General features: G+C 47.1%; 1 protein-coding gene across 12 annotated transcripts in view; it reads right to left on the minus strand.

Moving 5' to 3' along the window:
- Nucleotides 1-3,374: 3,374 nt before the first annotated feature.
- PPIP5K1 (diphosphoinositol pentakisphosphate kinase 1) overlaps nt 3,375-18,881 on the minus strand; it is a 52,668-nt gene continuing 37,161 nt past the window's right edge. For 5 of the 12 annotated variants that reach the window (XM_083850199.1, XM_083850201.1, XM_083850202.1 and 2 more), the window contains 5 exons: nt 16,776-16,838; nt 14,011-14,190; nt 6,885-7,022; nt 6,387-6,500; nt 3,375-5,165 (listed from right to left, as the gene is read on the minus strand). In XM_083850199.1, the coding sequence (XP_083706325.1) occupies nt 4,480-5,165; nt 6,387-6,500; nt 6,885-7,022; nt 14,011-14,190; nt 16,776-16,838 (1,181 nt within the window). In that variant the 3' untranslated portion in view covers nt 3,375-4,479. Of the gene's footprint in view, nt 5,166-5,283; nt 5,343-5,374; nt 5,553-6,386; nt 6,501-6,884; nt 7,023-14,010; nt 14,191-16,775; nt 16,839-18,881 lie in introns of those variants that run through there. The other 7 variants (XM_083850206.1, XM_083850196.1, XM_083850205.1 and 4 more) reach the window with 4 other exon arrangements.

The following is an 18,881-nucleotide window of genomic DNA, read 5'->3' on the forward strand; positions in this document are numbered from 1 at the left end:
AAGGGAGGCAAAATCAGTTACAGTGGCAGAAAATGCAAGAAGCAGCACGCAGGGAGGTGGCATAAGGCACGTAAACATGTCCAGAGGAAGCAACTGTCCTCCAGCAATGAGCAGAACACCGAGGACTGAGGCTTTCAAATCTTAGCGAGACCTGGATAGAAGCATCGATGTTGATCCATGGGCAGGTGTCTGTAACAAGGAACTGGACCGGTGCAGACTTCCAGAGCACACCTGGGCTTTGCCAGGGCAACAGTTCAGTGACAAACTGGACTTTGCTCAACTTGAACAAGAAGCAGCAAACAGCAAACCCTTCTAGCTCCGGGACCTACTGGTTGCCTGCGCTCAGCAACAGAGCAGGCATTAGCTGGGCACCATCTGCTAGATGGTTCTGGACCACAGCGGTAAGGGCAAATGGGACTCACAGCAAGGACAGAAAACAGATGCACTCTGCTGATAAGCCGTGTCCATCACTTCATGGGTAGGATGTGGAGAGGTAAGGATTAGTTGTTTGTGGGAAAGGGGCATGGCTCTGAGAAACCAGAAGAAAAGATAAACAAGACAGTGAGGCAATGACATAGCCCTTCCTTAATCAGCTGTTTCAGTATTTGCAAACTGATTAGCCAGAACAGTGTCCAAGGCTATAGCAGGAACATTGAGTTTGGTGTTTCAACAATGAGGTCTACCTGGACCTTGAACAAGCCAAAGGCCCAATGCCTGCATATGTGGTACAACCCACCAGTTTCTCCACCTCCTAGGACTTTGCTTATACATGGTACTGACAGAAGACCTAAAACTTTCCACAGCCTACACAATACATTGCCATACTCTTGCTACTTAGAATAGACAGCTGGAATTTCCTGCCTGCTCTGCCATGAGACCTAGCCTGATGTCTCTAAACTGCTTTCCCATTGCACATAGTGATGCCCATTCAGGAAAAAAAAATATGCACAGCTGCATCTGCAAGTGTTTTGACACGCCTGATCCAAGCCATCCCAAATACTGTAGACAAAATTTGTAGCTACACTCATCCAGAGATGCAGGACCAGGCAGCAGTCACTTGCGTGTAACACTGCTTATGAAGCCCAAAAGCATTAGAAAGTGCACCTTAAGCCTCAGCACAGATTTGAGGAGCCAGAGCTGGCTTTGGCAGGCTTAAACCAAAAACATCAGCTCCTGAAATTGTATCCAGAAATTATGCGTGCGCACACACACACCAACTTCTCCTTTGTGACTCACAGCACTCACACCACCCATTTGTTTGGAAAGGGCTGGCTGGCCATCAATCACTGCTGCTGCTTAGTCAAGAAAAACACACTAAAGACTGCGCTAAGATCAGACAGTTGTGCTCAGGTTTCACCACACGCTCTGCAGGTGTTCATGTGGAAGTGTTTGAACACCATGAAAGACCACAAGCTTCTTGACAGAGCAGCTATTTAGCAGCTCTTTTAAAACAAAGGGCACTACTTGTTTTTAGCCTACCTATCAAAGGGAGTAGCCACAGACTAGAACCCTGTTCTGGCGCCACTGCAGGTAGCCCAGCTTTCTCCTTGGTTGCCTATGGAAAGGTACCTGCCTTTAAGGCCCGAACATTTGCCTCCAAACCATAAGCATTACTTGTTACAAGTAACCAGACCGCTTCCCTGTTACCCTGCCCTGCATCAGGAAGTCCTCTGATCCAACAAACTGTCTGGAGAACACCACTTAACAGAATTACCAGTATGCAAAGTACCAATGCAGCCAGATAATTGCTGGCTAGAGGACACCAGGAACCAAAAGACATAGTCTGATGTTGAAATTAGACACTAATGAGAATTGGTATACATATTTGCACTTAAGAGATATGAAGTTTTGTATTTTTCATCACAAGTACAAAAACCCTGTGTGGGCCCAATCTCTCATTGAGCTTGAGAGCCACAGCTGCCAGCTGCTTCCAAAGTGCTGCTCCCTTTTTATTTCCAGGTGAAGAAACAGGCCAAAGATTGGGGAACATTGTAAATAAAACTGCTTCTTTGTGAGTGGGAACAATCTATCTGGGATTTCAACCACTGCAGCACCCTGCAATCCCCTCTTGCAGGACCTGGCCTTCAGGGATGTGCCATAAAGGCCATCTTTAGTGCTTAGATGACTTGGCATATCCCACAGCACCAGCTCTTGGGCAGTGCTACCACAGCGGTCACCCTGCCCAGACGTAGGAGCACAAGGAGACTGCAGGCAGTGGCCACATTCTCTGGGGGAAAGGGTTCCCAACTACAAAGCACCAAGGCCCAGTCCATTGCCTGTGGTGCTTGTCAGTGTGGCAGGCGGGCAGCTGGCACCGAGCAAAGCCACTGACCGTATTCTGGCAATGGGGAGGGAGCAGACAGGCAGACCTGTTAAGACCTTGGTGCAGAGTGAAACCATCCCACAGCAGGCTCCAGGCCCCTGAAGCCCAAGCCAAGCAAGCGCCCACCTCAGCCCCAGCTGCATGACCCGGCAGCCGGCACCACGCTCAGCCCCACCAGCCAGCAGCAGGTGATGGCGGGGCCTGCCCAGGCCGCAGCCTCCGCTCCGCAGGTGCTGTCCTCAGGAACCAACGGTTCCTGGCAGAAGCCAGGCCCCAGCAGGGCCTCGGCTGTTGGAGCGAGGTGCTGGCAGTGGCAGGACCATGCGCAAGCCTGGGGAGGGCTGCGGTGGGGCCACACAACAGGATTGGTGCTTGGGCATCGCCCGAGGGCCCGTGGGGTCTGGAGAGCTGCTCTGCTGCCAGCTTTCCCATGGCCAGCTCCTGGGGCCATGGTGCACTGAAGCCTGGCAGCCTCAGTCAGACAGGCCAGGGTAGCTGGTTGGCCACTCTTGACTTCAGGGTTGCCAATAGAAGCCAGAGAGCTTTCGTGCAGCATGTGGAAGGCCCTTTTCCCAGACCCCAGCACCCAAACCTGTAGAAAGGGGAGCTGGGTTTCCTCTTGGCACAGTGCTGCACTCAAAGCTGCTGTAAGACTGCTGCATTTCAGGTACAAGTAGACATCACCATACTCAAATATCCAAACTCGCAGGGAGGCTTTATCAGGCACAGGAAAGAGGACATGGTATGCAGGACGTGCTTGGAACTGAAGAAAATGTTTAGACCAGAGCTCCCGTCCTACAGCAAACCATCATGGGCCCTGGGAAGCCATGACCTCTTCCTCAGTATGACCAGTTCTTCTTCAGAGGAAAAAAAGTATCTGGCCTTCTTGAGCAAAGCCCCATGCCTGTGCACTCACTTCATTTGTAACTAGTCTTGGCCACAGTTCCTCATTCCTTCAGGTTGAACAAGAACAAGCAGTGCTAGCTGCCCTGCGCATCTGCAAGCTCTGGCACACGCACACTGCTGCACTAGTCAGCATCAAAGGCAGACACCAGACCCACAGCAGAGATTTACTGTGAACGTACATCATCACAACACAGCGCAGAGATCTTTGGGCACAGCTTCACAAAAACATAGATCCTAGCTACAGACGAACACACAGACTTGTCCATAAATGCAGGAGGTGCAGGAAGCACAGTCCTGACCTGCACTAAGGATGTAGCAGGGAAACCTGTGTCAATGTTGCCCGCAGGCTTGTGCTTGCAGGTCATTTACATAAATATGTATTAAATACTTTTCATTTTATATATAATAAAGATTTCTCCTTATTGGTTTCTAACAATCCTGATTTGCTCAAATAGCAGTTTCTCTTAATTTCTGTCACCAAGACTTCAGAACTTTACCTTGCCTGACCCCTGGGGACTAGAAAAACCCGTGTGTCCTCCCTGTATACCCCTCTCAGGCTGGATCTCCAGGCTCCTGCCTGCCTGCTCCAGCCCAGCAGAAAAATATTCAAGTCCACACCAGAGAGAGTTCTTCTTGCAAGTGGCAGTCTTGAACCTGTTCCTCCCATTAAATTCTTTTCCATGCTCATTCAGAATGCTTTCTCCTTTTCCTATTCTTCCCAACATGGACTCTCTGGATCTGTTTTTGGTGGCCAATGGTGCGCATCGAGAGAGGAAGGAAGGAACAGAGGAGGTTGGTGGTTGTGAAGAACCCAATTACTTTGGACCCAGAATGCCTTTCTCTGAAGGCTGTGGGCCAACAAATCTCCAGGGAGCATTTGTCCCCTCTGGACATACCACCCCAAAAGCCTTGACTCTACCAATCCTCTAACTCTGCTGTCCCAGCAAGAACAGCCCTGGGGACACCCTGCACCGATGCAGCGCCACATCCCTACTCCATGGAGGTGCTGTGCCAGTAACTGAGACTGCATTTGTTGTTTGTTTAACGAGGCAGATGGGGTGTTATCTCTTGCTGGTTGGCAAAGAGCTGGCTTGTGTAGGAGCGGAGCAGACTCTTCCACATCCCAGAGTCTTGTGGCCTTGGGATATGGCTTGTTCTGTGCTGCGGACAGCCAGCTGCATGAAGTGTTGTGCAGGAAGTTGGGCTGCCTCCAGGCTAGAAGCGCTTGCAGTGTACTGTCCAGTTAGCAGCTAGTTCTGCTGACCCTCCTGACACATTGGCTGCAGCCCCTTCATGCTTGTCTCAGGAGGCAGTGGCTGCTCCTGGCATGGCTGACCAGACAGAAGCTGGCCTGACAGAGCGCTGTCCCCCAGTGGCTCCTTGCCCATATGCTCTGGGTCCAACACCTCTCCCAGCAACTCGTCTTCATATTCGTTCTTGGACAGTCCTGACTGACTCAAGCCAGTCATTTCCCCTAAATACCCTTCACCTGGCTCCACTCTCTCTCCAGCTGGCCTTATCTCAGACTCTGCTTGACACTTTAGTTTCCCTGTTTTACTTGGGTCTAGCATTTCCCCAGATGATGATTCTTCATCCAGTGCCAGCACACTTTTCTTCTCTGGGTTAGAGTTCTTGTCAGCCAGCTCCTTCTCGCACGGCTCCAGGACCCCGCCTGGCTCTGTGCCCTCACTCCAGGTCAGCGTTTCTGGGGCACTTGGCTCGGCCACTGACAACCCAGACACCCCTACCTCCACATCAAGCCCTCCTCTGTCAGGCTCTCTCTCTCCTTGCTCAGGGGACTGGCTATTTAGCTGCTCCTCGCTTTTTGGGGGACTGATGGAAAGTTTCTCGGTGAAGCTGAAACGAGCACAGCTGTCCAAAGAGGTTGGGGAGGACGGGCCTGCACTGGAGACAGTACTGGAGGGGCCACTGCTGTCTGTAAAGAGGAAGAGAAATCTTAAACATGTAGTTGATATTTCCCCAGCCCAAAGCCTGAGCAAACCCAAGCTGTTGCAGTCCCACAGTTCTACAAGCAATGGGTGAGGGTCACCTACATGCCATGCACCCTCCTAGGCGCTTGCAGCTGCTGTTAGGTGTGCTTCTGGCAGCTCAGCTGATGAAAACACAAGCACAAACACCACACTTACATCTTGTCATACAGTTGATCTATAATGCCAACACATCACATGTGAAATCTGATGTTGGGCTTTGAGCTGAAAAGCAGTTTCTTTCATTCCTTCGTTATTATGCGACACTTATCTTTAACTTTGCTGCCCTTGGTTCCTGAAGCACAAAATCCCTGAATGTTGAACTACAGTTGCCACTGGAAGAAGAAATATTACTTCACCACTCATGTTTGGCTTTGTTTTGTTTCTTTTGTTGTTGTTTGTTTTCATTGTTTGAGTGAAACTAGAGAAGAGATTTAGATTATATCTAGTCCAATGAATGGGAGAGGATTAAACAACTGCTGTACACCAGATCAGTTTCTTGGCCTTGCTTCCTACACAGCTCAATACACACTACTCCTGGAACAAGGAGTGTACAGCAAGAAGAGCGGAACTGCCCTTTCAGTGGCAACACTGACTTGTGTTATTAACGCATTTGCTGTGAAACTGTTTGATAAGCCTTTCCCCTTTGAGTTCCAGCCAGATCTGCAAAGGTAATTAACAACAGTCACCACCTCTGCAGAGACTGTGGCAAGTGAGGCTCAGGAGCTACAGAAAAGCCCGTAAGTGAAGAATTAAATGACAGGCTGTCCAGTGTGGAGTTCTGGGTGAGGCATGTATGTGTTTGATGGGGTATGGAAGGTGCTTCCACATGCTGACACTGAGTTGGACACGTCACAGAGAAGCACAGAACTTGAGTTAAAAATGAAGTGCATTCAGGCTATGTCCTATTGCACTCAGTAGAGGATGCCTGGAGAGACAGCATCTATCCAACAGCAGATTTCCCTGTGATATACAATGCTATATATAAAGAGTTCCTTTTCCCATCTTTCTTTGGTAGCTTTCCTACAGGGCATGAGACTTCTTTCCCCTTTCTGTTTCTGTTCCTTCAAGGCCAAAGCATAAACACCCTGAATGCCAATACTTGGCTTTCAGCATTTGGCACCCTCTGCTCCCCTCTTCATCCCCAATCAAGAAGCAAGCACACTCACACCAAGGGGGCTTATCCGAACGCTGGCGCAATGGGAAAGAGGATGATGACAGGATTCGCTGAGACATAAAGGGGTCCCCTGGTATCTGGTTGCCAATCATCGAATCAAACAAAGCTTCAAGAGAAAAAAAAAAAACAAGAAAAAAAAACATACAGATCAGTAATATTCAGACAGAGAGATAAAGGAATGGCCACAATGGGTCAAACCAGTCTACATAGCCCAGTAGCCACTAGCAGGCATTCAGGGAAGAGCTTAAGAGTGCATATTCAGAGCCATGCTTGCCCCCAGCCCCTGGGAATCCAACCCTCAGGTTTGCCCAGCTGGAGTTTGTATCCACATCACTGTATTTATCAGCTGCAGAAAGACCTGACTGATCAATTATTGCCAGTCCTGTCAGACTGATCTGCCCCAAAAATGTGAAAGACCAGAAGGCCTTAACTGACTGCTTGCCTCAGCTCTGCTCTGCCCTACCCAGAAACAAGCCCACCTCATCAGTACCTGCAGTAGACTGGACATGTGACTCACTGCAACTCCTGCACACAGCCGTCAGGAACTCATTGACCTGTCGCAAAGAGAGGGAGTTGTGCAGGGTCTCCAGGGGATAAATGGTAGGAACCATGGAACAGCCTTCAAAACCTGGAAAGAAACCCAATCAGAAAATAAATTGAGCAAACAGCAACCCAAATCCATGCAGGACTGCTCATGGCTTAAGGAGTTTGGCAGTCTGGGAATCAAACAACAGCCACGCTCAGGCCTAAAGTCACCTTTTCTAGGTCAAGAAAATCACCATTAGGCAATCACATGCAGTAACAGACCTGAAAGCAAGCATCCAGGCACACGCAAAAGGAGGAGAAGGAGAAGGAACCATATCTAGCAGCAACTGTCTTTGCTGCGATATTCGTGACCTTTTCGCTAAAATATCTGCTTATGACAGAGAACTCGGCATAGTTCCCCACAGTTTGCAGAAGCTAAAGATAATTTGAGTGAAGTTAACAGAATTTCCATGAAGACTCCTGCCATTAGTGATACTCTAGCCTGGGACACAGTCCACCCTCTCACCATCAGTGAGCTAGAGCGCACTGCTACCAATGCATGGAGTGGCAAAAGAACCTCCCTCTCCCACAGCAGGCCCTCCAGTATACACCGGACAGAACTCTCCCCCAAGGAAGGGCTGGGCAACAGTTTGAATTATTTGTCTCCATAAAAAGACTGCATTTCCAGCAAACCCAGGATTACCAGAAATAGGTATCTCAACATTTAACAGACACTTGCTTAGAGCTAAGCTACATCACAGCCACTGACAAGAAATTCTTTGCTATTCAAGCCAGCAGAGTATTATGGCAAAGCGTCTCCCTCTTCATCCAAGCTTCTTGGCAACACTTTGGGGCACCAAGCCAACCTGAATCTGTCAGAGGAGCAAGGAAGAAACAAATGAGGCTCTGGACATATGGGAATGCCTCCTCCTCCTCTGCCTCTGGTGTTTAAAGACCTCTACACTTAAGCTTAGGCTTCCCGTTCTGTGACTCCCCAAGCTCCCTCTGAGAAGACCAGAAAAAAAAAAAAACTGTGAAGGAATCGTATCTGTTCCTACAGGTAAGGAAAAATCACTTCGAAAAGCAAAAAGTGCAACAGCTTTTGATGCACTACTGTGTCAGGACTGCTGCCCAGCACACAGACAGGCTAAAACTGGTCCATGCAGCTTGACAGCACCTGCTAAGGAGAAAATCAAGAGTAGCTGGAGTATCTGCTAAAAGTAGACATTGTTCCAATCACTTCCAGGTTTCATTGGACACTCTCTGCTCAGACACACTCACCTAACCCAGTTCTGCAAGAGGCAAGGAGTGCGAGCCAGCAGATGGTATTTAGAGTGAATCTACATGCAATACAAGGAGGCTACAGACCAGATCATCACCAGTTTGCAGTGCTGCAGAGACATTCACTGCCATCATAACAGCTACTGGAGATAAAGAACCCTCCAGCCAGCCCAGAGAGGTTACCTATGCCACAAAGAGCCTATAAACATTAATTCAAGACATAAGGATAACAAATCTTTGGCTGGAACAAAGGAATGTAAGACAGAAAAAACACCATTGTCTTCTGTCCCTTGCTGAGAAATCCTTTGAGCAGAAAGGCTGAATAAGGAAGATTGTTTATTATTTTCTCAAAAGCATCCTGGAGACAGATCTAAAGGAAAAGGGTGAGGTGAAGACTTAAAGACCAGCAGAGTGGAGATGGTGTTGGAGCAGCACAGGAGAGGCTAATGTCAGTTCACAACAGAACCTGTTTTAAGAGAGGCCAAAGCCTGCTCAGCTATCTAGGTCTCCAAAGAAAAAGGGAAGAAGATTAAATATAACATAGGGCAAAGCAATGTTGTTACAAGATACGCTGGAGGCATCGACAGGGATGTGAGTGCATGGGCATGCCTCTAGCAAAGAGAAGAAGTCAAATATCCAATGTCAAAGGAAACGTGACACCGACACCACCGATGTGAAACAATACACCTAGATCCCAGAAGTGCCAATTGCCTGCTAGCACAGATCTGTTCAGCAATACATAATCTCACTGCTCTCAAGGAAGTGGAGGAAAAGGTGGAAGTTTCCATTCTTAAGGTGAAGCACTACATTTACAATTTTCAAGCAAGTCCTCTCATTTACATATGGCAGCCCACTGCCCTGCACACTTCTCTTTACCTGCCGCTTTGCTGTGGAGAGGCCAACAACAGCAGTTTCAAGCAGAAGTTATTGTTATAGACTGTAGTTCTTATATCACAACAGTAGTAAGAGTCCCAAGCAAAGGCTCTGACCACTGTTGCACAACATATGCTTAGCAAAGAACTGGCACCCTGGGGAAGAGACAACAAATAAACAAAGCAGGAGTGGAAAACACATGAACCTTTCCGATTTGACAGCTACTCAGTGCTGACAGCTCAGCTTCCGATGATACTTCCTGAAACTCTTTTTCTTGGAGCCTGCTGGGCAGGAGTTTGTGATGGGGACAATGGCACAAGAAAGTGAACAGAATTTCATTCATTTTATACCAAAGTCGAACAGCAGCCCACAGCCATTTTTCATTTAATTCATGTTTGTCTACACTAGCTACACTAGGGATGCAGAGGGCAATCTGCTTCCTCCAGTTAGACCTGCCTGCAGAAAGAGGCACATGTCTGGGCTCTGCAGACCAGAGTAGCTAGAAACAACTCACAGGCTCAGCTGTAATCTCCTCTGGGCAAGGAGCACAGCGTGGCTATGGCTCTCAATTTTCTGTTCAGTAAAATAAAAGAAATTGGCTGTTAAGAGTTGATTAAACAAGATTTGGTAATGGGAAAAACCTTCAGATACTCAAGACAGAGGAGTCTGCATTACTTTGGATGTCCAAAGAGACTGCATGTGATGTGGAGGAATCTGAACGATAACACAGGAGCAGCCTGACACAGCAGCAGAGAGCACAGTACTGCCCCAACAGTTCTACAGGTAAGAGCACTCGGAGGTACAACCCACCTAGAGGATTACAAGTCCTGTTGCAATTCTCCCAGCTATGCTGATGCCAAAGCTGAAAGCCCCGTCACATTACAGCTGAGTAATGTGCAAAATGGGAACAACATTCCCGTTTGAGCTCTCCCCCGGCAGTTTCTTGGCACATGTGCACATCACCACACACTGTCAGAGCATCTACTCTGTATAATTACAGTTTATGAAGAAGTCTTCCAATTGCTGAAGGAGGGTGTGACTCTCATCTTAGAGTAGGGCTTTCAGAGCTGCCCAGTACCAACACACAATGTTTTAAAAGACTCTAATAAAACGATGACTTGGGTATAAAGACCCTTTTGCAGAGATTACCAAGCACACTACACTACATAAAGCCAATGGAGACCTGTACCTGTCTCAAGTCTTCCATTTAAACCAGAGAATCCCAGATTTCTAGGAGATTCCAGCAGGCAGTAGGAACACAGATGCAACTCTTGTGAACAGTTAGCAGATGACCCCAAAGAAAGGGTCAAGAAGCACCACCTTTTGTATGAACATAATGATGAATTCTGAAGCAGCCAACACCTACTTTACAATTACGTGGCCTGAACTCCAGGCAAATACATCACAGATCACCAAATGAACCTTCCATGCTGTATTACTCTACTGCCCTTTCACTGCAGATCTAACAGGTACTTTTCATCTATCGAGCTGTATCTCCTCCAGTCACCCTGAGGTCTATGTAATGGGAGAAGGGAGGAATAAGACAGAAAACAAGACCTTGAATTCACAAGCATCTTCTTGATTACTACAGATATCCCAGTCTACAAGGACAAATAAAAGGGTAAAACCTTGATTAAATCAACACCATCTCATTAAGTGGAAGCATCTGATTTGACTCAAGGTAACACAAAGTTTCCTAAATTCTATGTGTGCCCCAAAGAGACCAGCAGAAAGTCTACTGTTTGATATGAATTTGGAAAGTTGAGTTTATATGGAATGCATTTCCTCACAGAATGAAATCGGCACCTGTGCGATTACCCCTCAGAACTGGTAATTCATCAGCTCACCTGGGAGCCAGCAGAATTCGTGGCTATGTCACAGAAGCAGTTTTCAAGTAGTCCAAATGGCATGTTCCTCAGCTTGAAGATTGAGCTGAGGTCCCAAATATGGCAAGCATCTGCACTAACAGAGTGAGCTACTTAAAAGAGAGAAGGCACTGGCTGCTCCAACAGGCTGGTGAGTAGAAAGCATCCAGGCTGCTGTCAGCCAACAAAGACAGAGGCCAGAGAAGGCTCAGGTGAGAATTCTTTTGGTCCAAAGCAACCCTTTTTGAGGATTATATTTTTGTCTGAGAGTTCTGAACATTAGTATACATACTTTGATAAGCAGAAGTTACCAAGTTACTATGCGTGTCTCCAGTTGTGAAATTTACGTTGGAGTGGAAGGAGTACCTATTCCTTTGTAACGGAGATCCAGAAAGCAGAAGGCGGACCAATGGCACCGATACATCCCCAAATGGTCTCTATGCCAAAGGTCTGTATGTCAGCTCTTCCGGAGTAAAGAAGCACTCGCCCCAGTCTTAGCACAGATTCTGAAGGGGATGGGAGAAAGCACACTCAGCAAGTTCCCCCTCCAAATGCCTGGTCAGTCAAGCTATACTGTGTTGGGGAGCTTCAATACGGCACGTATATCTGTATGTGTTTATATATGTGTACATAATACATACATGAAATACATTTTTCATGTACATACGTACATGAAGGACTTCTGCTAAGCAGCCTTTCTAAATTTAACCCTGTGCAGTCAGCCTGAATGTCTATTCTAGTTCAGCATCTCTCTGCCCACAGTGCCAGAAGTGGATATTCACGATGGCAGTATGACACATGACAGCACGTAGCAACTCCTTCCCCAAGCACTCCCCCAACCTCCAGAGACCTGCAGCTCAGAACTGTTCTGAACCTGACGTGTCTCTTCCACAACATTCTCCAGTCTCCCCTTAAACTCAGTTAAGCCTTTAACACCCCCATGCAGTGCTGTGAGGAGTTCCACTCTGTGTAAGAAAAAAAATCACTTCTGTATGATATGCCTCCTACTTAGTCTATTAGAAACCTCATAGTTCTTGTACTGGAGCAGAGACTGAACTGCAGATCCCTACCACCCCTCTCCAGACCACCCAGACTACTATCAAAATCACTCTTCCCAGACTTTCTACCTTTTCCATATCCTTCCTGGTGGTGATGGTTAGCTCTGAGCCCATCATTTTACGTATGAATTTGGGTCAGTTTCCCCCTGTTATTCTAAATTTATTTAGAGTGAACATCACCTGCTGTTTTACTGCCCAGTCACTCATTATCACATGGTCCTTCTGTGCTTCTTCACAGCTGACCTTTGCCCTTACTACCGCTGTAATTCATTACCAACACAAACTCACTTCACACTCTTCCTTTTCCTAACTAGATGAGCACATGTTCCCAGACCAATCGCTTCAAGGCTTCACCACTGATCTCTCCAACCACAGATGCTAGAAACACACTTTCAACTCCCTGTTTATATCTTTTAATTTTTTTGTGTGGACAGAAGTACAGTTGAGAGATGAGAAAAAGTTGATAGGAGTACATAGTTTTTACAAAGGGGGGAAGTAGGACTGTCAGCTACAGAGACAGGAGAAACTTCTCAAGGAAGAACCCCAGCAGGAATTCCAAACATGTTAATTAACTGTGGGCTGGATGACAGTCAGACTGGGAAAACAGCAGAAAAAAAGAACTTGATGAGCGCAGAGATCTAATTTCCACATAGGAAAGCTACTATGTTGATGCGCATAGCTCATAGCTTGGCTGCATTAGGATAGGTGGCACAACCCAGCATCAGGCTGCAATATTTGGAGTGTCACTGCCCAAAGCGCTGAGTTCATTTCCTCTCTCTCCAGGAGCTCACAGGAGATGGTCGAGATCTGCAGCAGGGGAAACTCAGCTTTGGCTTTGGAACAGTCTGCTTTGTGCCAGCATTTCATCCCTTCAAGCAGTTCTGATCCTCTTTAGTATTTGTTGCTAGGAGACCAAGGATTGTCCTAATTATAGATGAAAAGCAACTGCCATCTCCAAATTGCCTACTTTACAGAAAGGGCCATATCAAGAAAAAAATAGACCAAATATGAAAAACTCTTTTCCAGGCTCTGAAAATTGCTTGATCCTGGTGCTTCACTACATGAAAAGCTATACTACGTCTACCCTACTCCTTCCACCTATGGGTCTGAATGAAAAAGGAAGTCCATGCATCACACCACACAGCTCAGCAAGCCACATGCACCAAGCAGGTTTTATGGTGCAGGGTGAACATTAACAGCCAGCCCTAGCTAGCTGCCCCTCTCAGAGATGAATCTTTTTACTTTTCTCAGGAGCAGGGAGACGTCAACGCATCAGACTTCCCACCCATGCTAGATGCTGACAAACACCCAAGAAACAGTAGCAGACTTTGATTTATAACATCTGGATTCAATACTGAAATCACCTACATCTTCCCACCAGACACATGACACGCTGCAAACATCCTAACAGGCAGAACAGATGCCATGCAATGCAGACAAACAGAGGCTCAGTGTCTACTCTAGCTTAACTTGGTCTCTCTATAAGTAACACAGTCCCACAAGCAGTCACTTTCCCTGAATTTCCAGAGCAAGTTCACTCTGCATGTGAGCAGCTGCAGTGCACCCTTAATCCTTCTTCCCACACTCTTATTCATTTTGGTTCCTCCACTAATAATGGGACACCAAGGAGCCCCCTGCTGAGACCTGGACAGGCATATCATGTCAGCAGGGCATCACACTGGTAGAAGCACAGCATTTTACTTGAAGAAAGCTTATGGGCTTACCCTGGCTAAAGGAAGGAGGCAATGAATAATTGCCTAGGATGGAAAGAGCAGAGTTAGAGCTGCACAAAGAGCACCGGCTCCACATGAAAAGGCAACTTCCTAAAGCTCCAAAACTGCTGGGTGCAACAGCCCACACGCCTTGCTGCAACAGCCACCCAGAGATTTAAGGGATGCAGTGAGGGAAAGGCTTTCCTTTTTTAGAAGCAAAGCATACTTTGCATTTCCAAGCAGACAGTGGTCCCTACTCAGCTACAAGAGCACGGGACCAAGGCAGCTGCAGCGTGCAGTACCGTAAAGACACTCCAAGTCATCCTGCCCTGAGATCAGCCAGCTCCTGAAGAGGCGCAGGTGGTAGGAGCACTGCTGGAGGTGATGGGCTAGAGTGGCATCCAGCGAGATGTTCCGGCTCGTGGCATAGTCAGAGGAAAAACGGCGCAGCAACTGGGCAACGTGGTGGTGCTCAAACGCATCTGGAGGAAAGGGGGCCATAAAGAGTGAGAGGAGTGGGGAGGCGCAGCTGAGAAACAGAAAAAATGTAGAGATGTGGGGAATGGAGCGGAGCTGCCAGCACTGGGGCTGCTGCATGGGAGACGACCCTCATCGCACTGTGCAGCCCAGTCCCTCCCACAGTAAGCAGACCAGGAATACCCTCAGTGCTACATACCCCAAATCTTAATGCAGCAGGGCAGACTCCCACCTGGCCCAGCCTCTGCCAAACACAACTGCAGCACATGGGCAGTCCCACCACAAGCAGAACAGCAAGGCTTCACCTTTTTAAGTGAAAGTCTGACAAATGAATAAATTCCACGACATATTCCAAGTCCAATACAGTTCAGGTTCAGCAGTATAAGAAAGACAGGCCCAGACTCACCCTCCCAGAGGAGACAAGAACTCCAGACTGCCAACAAAGCACAAAGTCCTGCATCCAAATGCAGCCAGTCACTTCAGCACATGGAAGAGAACAAATGACCTGGCACCAAATGACTGGAGGCTGTGCAAGATACACTGTGGGGACAGCAGGGCTTGACTGAGAACATATTGTTAGTGTGTGTAGAAAAACAGAAGTGCTGACCTTCCCTCTCTAGACTCTCAAAACAGCCCTGTGCAATCTTTTGTGATGTCCTTGCTATTGTATGGCAGTCAAGATACTAGCCTACAGGCCTGTCTTCTCCATCTGTGCAGCCTCAGGACTCATATTGTGCTCCCAAGACTCATGAGATCAGGTCATATAACATCTGGCTTGAAACTGTGCTTGGCCACGGCTCTAGTTCCCCCATCCCATCTCACCAAGTTGAGGCAGCTCTTAAGAAAACAAAACAAAACAAAAAAAAAGATTTAGGACTACGAATAACTTTTGCGTCCTCAGGCAAGTGGTTCATGCAGCTAAATGTCCTTGCAGTTAAAAACAGTGTTACGTGTAGACCAAAGATGCTTAACTTCAAGTTCAGACCTGCTGGACCTCTGTCTTTGTCTTCTTGATTAAGAATCACTTTACCATTAGAAATATTCATTGGGTTCTTAAGAAAATCTGATGCCCAGTTTCGTTTTATTGTATTTTTGTAGGGGGCAGGTGCTTTACACTGTGGCTTGGAAAAGACTGGTACTTGGTACAAGTTTTGTTGGCAAGATAGAATGACACATCCTGCTGACATACACCACGTTTTCTCAGATGATTTCCACACATACAAATTGAGCAGTTGGCCACTCTAGGAAAAACAAAATCAAGCAAAGAGAAAATAGGTTCCCTTTAGATATGTGAAACAAAGCCACAGTTAGTCGTCCCTTCCTCTTTCATCTTTCCCAGAACTTTGGTCTTTGTAACAGTCTTCTAGACTTCCCTTCATCTTCCAGATCACAGAGAGCAGAATTTCTTCATATTTACTAAGCAACAAGATTCCAGAAGCAGCCATGACCACTTAAGACAGAAATACTTAACCTGGTATCATTCAGTGATGTGCTTTGGATCTAACTCGTCTCAACAGCAGGAGCCATGAGGTATGGGTAGGAGTGGTGCTATGAAACAAACCTTTTCAAAAGTTTAAGTGTAAGCTATAATAAACAGTAGCTCAAGGCATCTGCTACAACCCATGTAGTGGTCTTTAATCTCAAAAGACTCACAGTTCAGGTGTTAGGTTACTACCAATATGAAGCAGAGATGGTGAGTAAATATAAGCACAGTCAGATATCTTTCCTTACCAAGCCTCTTCATAGCTACTAGCACAACAGGAGTGAATATGGTCACATCACCCTGCGTGGCACGTTGCTGATCCCCTCCTAGTTTGGGATGACGCCAGGCCCAAGCCAGCACTGTACACCATCAGCAGATGAAACTTCTGGAGAGACACCATTTCCAGGATAATGTCATCAGGAAAGGTGAGACTACTCCCACCAGCACCACCATGCTTGGAGTAACCAAGGGACCACCATAACAAACAAGTTTGCAAATAGGGGTACCAGTAACTTCATGGCCTCCTAAGACCACTGTGCTAAGGAATACAATGTGCAGAGGGAATGCTGCAAGCACCTCCTGCTCTCGCACGCAGACTGCACTTTTCAAGGTGACACGTGTAGCTCCAGGCTATCCTTGTTTTGATCCTTAAGAACCGCTCTGTAGAAACTGAAGACCTAAGATGCAGTGCTTTTAGGATATGGAGTAGATATCCCCACACACCCTCAAATCCAAGAGCATTCTCTCCACCCCCTGCAAGGCAGCACAAGAGAAGGCCTTAACATCAGCAGTGGAATTAAAGGCTGCTTTAGGAGTCCCTTCACAAAGCCACTGCTGTTGCTTTTTCACACAAATGCCTGGGAGGGAAAGCATCCTGACAGATCTCCCACAAACAGCACAGGAACCATTGTGCAGTAACAGCAGATGAGTGAACAAGTTAGTCACAATGAGACAATGGGGAAAGGTGAAGCATGTTTGGACACCAGGTACACAGACAGGCAAAAAAACACAAGGTGGCTGAAAGGAGAGCATGTGCAGAGAGGAGAACTGAATGTGAGCACGGGGTTAGAAGTGTGAGGGAACGTCAAATCAAGGAAGCAAACGTACCATTAGTCGGATGCTTTGCAAACGACACAGAAAATCGTTTTACGGCTGGCATAGACAAGAGCTCTGAGGAAATAAAAACAGATCATCTCAGTTAACAGCCTACCTCTAAGGATCCCCCAGCCTTCATATGCTTGCAACTACCCTTTCAAGTTCACCTTCTGGCTTGACCCCCGTAACACATGCTTCCACTGGCATTACTGTAGCACCCCAGGCATTTTCTGCCCACAGGTTTGACTGAAGCTCTGAGGTTCCTTGGACACTGTCAGCTCTCCACTTTCCTTGCACTGTCCTACCAGTGGCTCCCTGGAGTGACTCCTCAGTCACACTCCTTCCCACCACACTTCCAGCCATCTTGATGGAAAGCCAGGCTCAGTCCAGTGAAAGAGGCAAGTAGGCCATGCTTGCAACTACAAAAGCACATTACCAAGCAATCAGCAGCACTACAGAATACCCTGAAAACCTGGAACCATAGTCCTCAGAATTCACCTCTGCCCAAGGAAAACACGCGGAACCTTCAGAGGAACTGAAAAGCTGTGGCACTGGAAAGAGCAGCTCAAAACATCCTCTTAATGCAAGTTAAACACAGCTATTTGAGAATTTAAAAGCTTAATCAACTAACTAATTAGGGAACAAACAGAACACCCATGAAGGCATGCCTCTGCAGTTCTGTTGCTCAAAGCATTTCGATACGGAAGACGTTTTGGGATACACTTGTCACACTGGTCCTCAGGCTTCTCTTAGAGCCATGGAGCAAATCAGACCAAGGTCTCTTACAGAAATCAAACATCAGAAAGACAGTGAGTGCAAGGATAGGCTCTGTGCATCTAATGGGGCACAAACAGTTGAGTTTTAAAACACACGGATTACTCTCCATATGCTCAAAAAAAACAAAAACCCAAAAGGATGAAAACTTCGGTTTATTCCCACTCTGGGAATTCCTTGGCTATCACAGAATCATTTAGGTTGGAAAAGACTTCTAAGATCACCCAGTCAAACCTTTAACCTAGAACTACCAAGATCACCGTTAAACCATGTCGCTAAGCACTACTTCTACATGGTTTTTTTTTGAAGACCTCCAGGGATGGTGGCTCAACTACTTCCTTGGGCAGTCTGTTCCAATACTTCACAACCCTCTCAGTGAAGAAATTTTTCTTAATATCCAACCCAAACCCCCCCTGGCACAACTAAAGGCCATTTCCTCTTGTATTATCACTTGGTGTCTGGGAGAAGAGACCATTCCCCACCTCGCTATAGCCTCCTTCAAGGTAACTGTAGAGCATGATAAGGTCTCTCCCTGAGCCTCCTTTTCTCTAGGCTGAACAACCCCAGCTCCCTCAGCTGCTACTCATAAGACTTGTTCTCTAGACCCTTCAGCAGCTTCGCTGCCCTTCTCTGGGCACACCCCTCTTGTAGTGAAGGGCCCAAAACTGAACACAGTATTCAAAGTGTGGACTCGCCAGAGCTGAGTAGAGAGGAACAATCACTTCCCTAGCCCTGCTGGCCACACTATTTCTGATACAAGCCAGGATGCTGTTGGCCTTCTTGGCCACCTGAGCACACAGCTCCGCCAGGCAGCTTTCCAGTCACTCTTCCCCCAGCCTATCATGGGAAAGAATGGTCTAGACCACCTGTATGTATGACTTGGTGTGAGAGCCCAGCCAATCATATCTTTTGCTACTATTTAGGAACTGAGGATGTCATTTCTATTTCATGTTTCATGCATCCATTCCACCTAGTATGTATGCCTATCACTGTACACCAAGGTTAGGGGACTTACCAATTTATGCTGCCACACCCCACGTTGTATTTCTCTATTTACACCAACTGACTTGCCCACATAATATATTTAAAACAACTCTAAAGGTTGCTGCAATTTCTCTTTGCAACGTAATAGCCCTACAAATTGTTTTTTTTTCCCTCTTTAAACTCAACAGTTAGATGGCAAAGCTTCCCTACAAGTGCATCCTCTGAGAAGTGTCTGAGTCCTGGTGCTGCAGTCAGTCAGCTAGTAACCACCTCAATCTTGCCCAGGACACCAGTCCTTTATCAGGACATCAATTTCAATGGTGCTGCAACACAGGCTACGGGACCACTGGCTTCAGACAA

Source organism: Anser anser (genome assembly GCF_964211835.1).
Source record: "Anser anser genome assembly, chromosome: 10".
NCBI lineage: Eukaryota > Metazoa > Chordata > Aves > Anseriformes > Anatidae > Anser > Anser anser.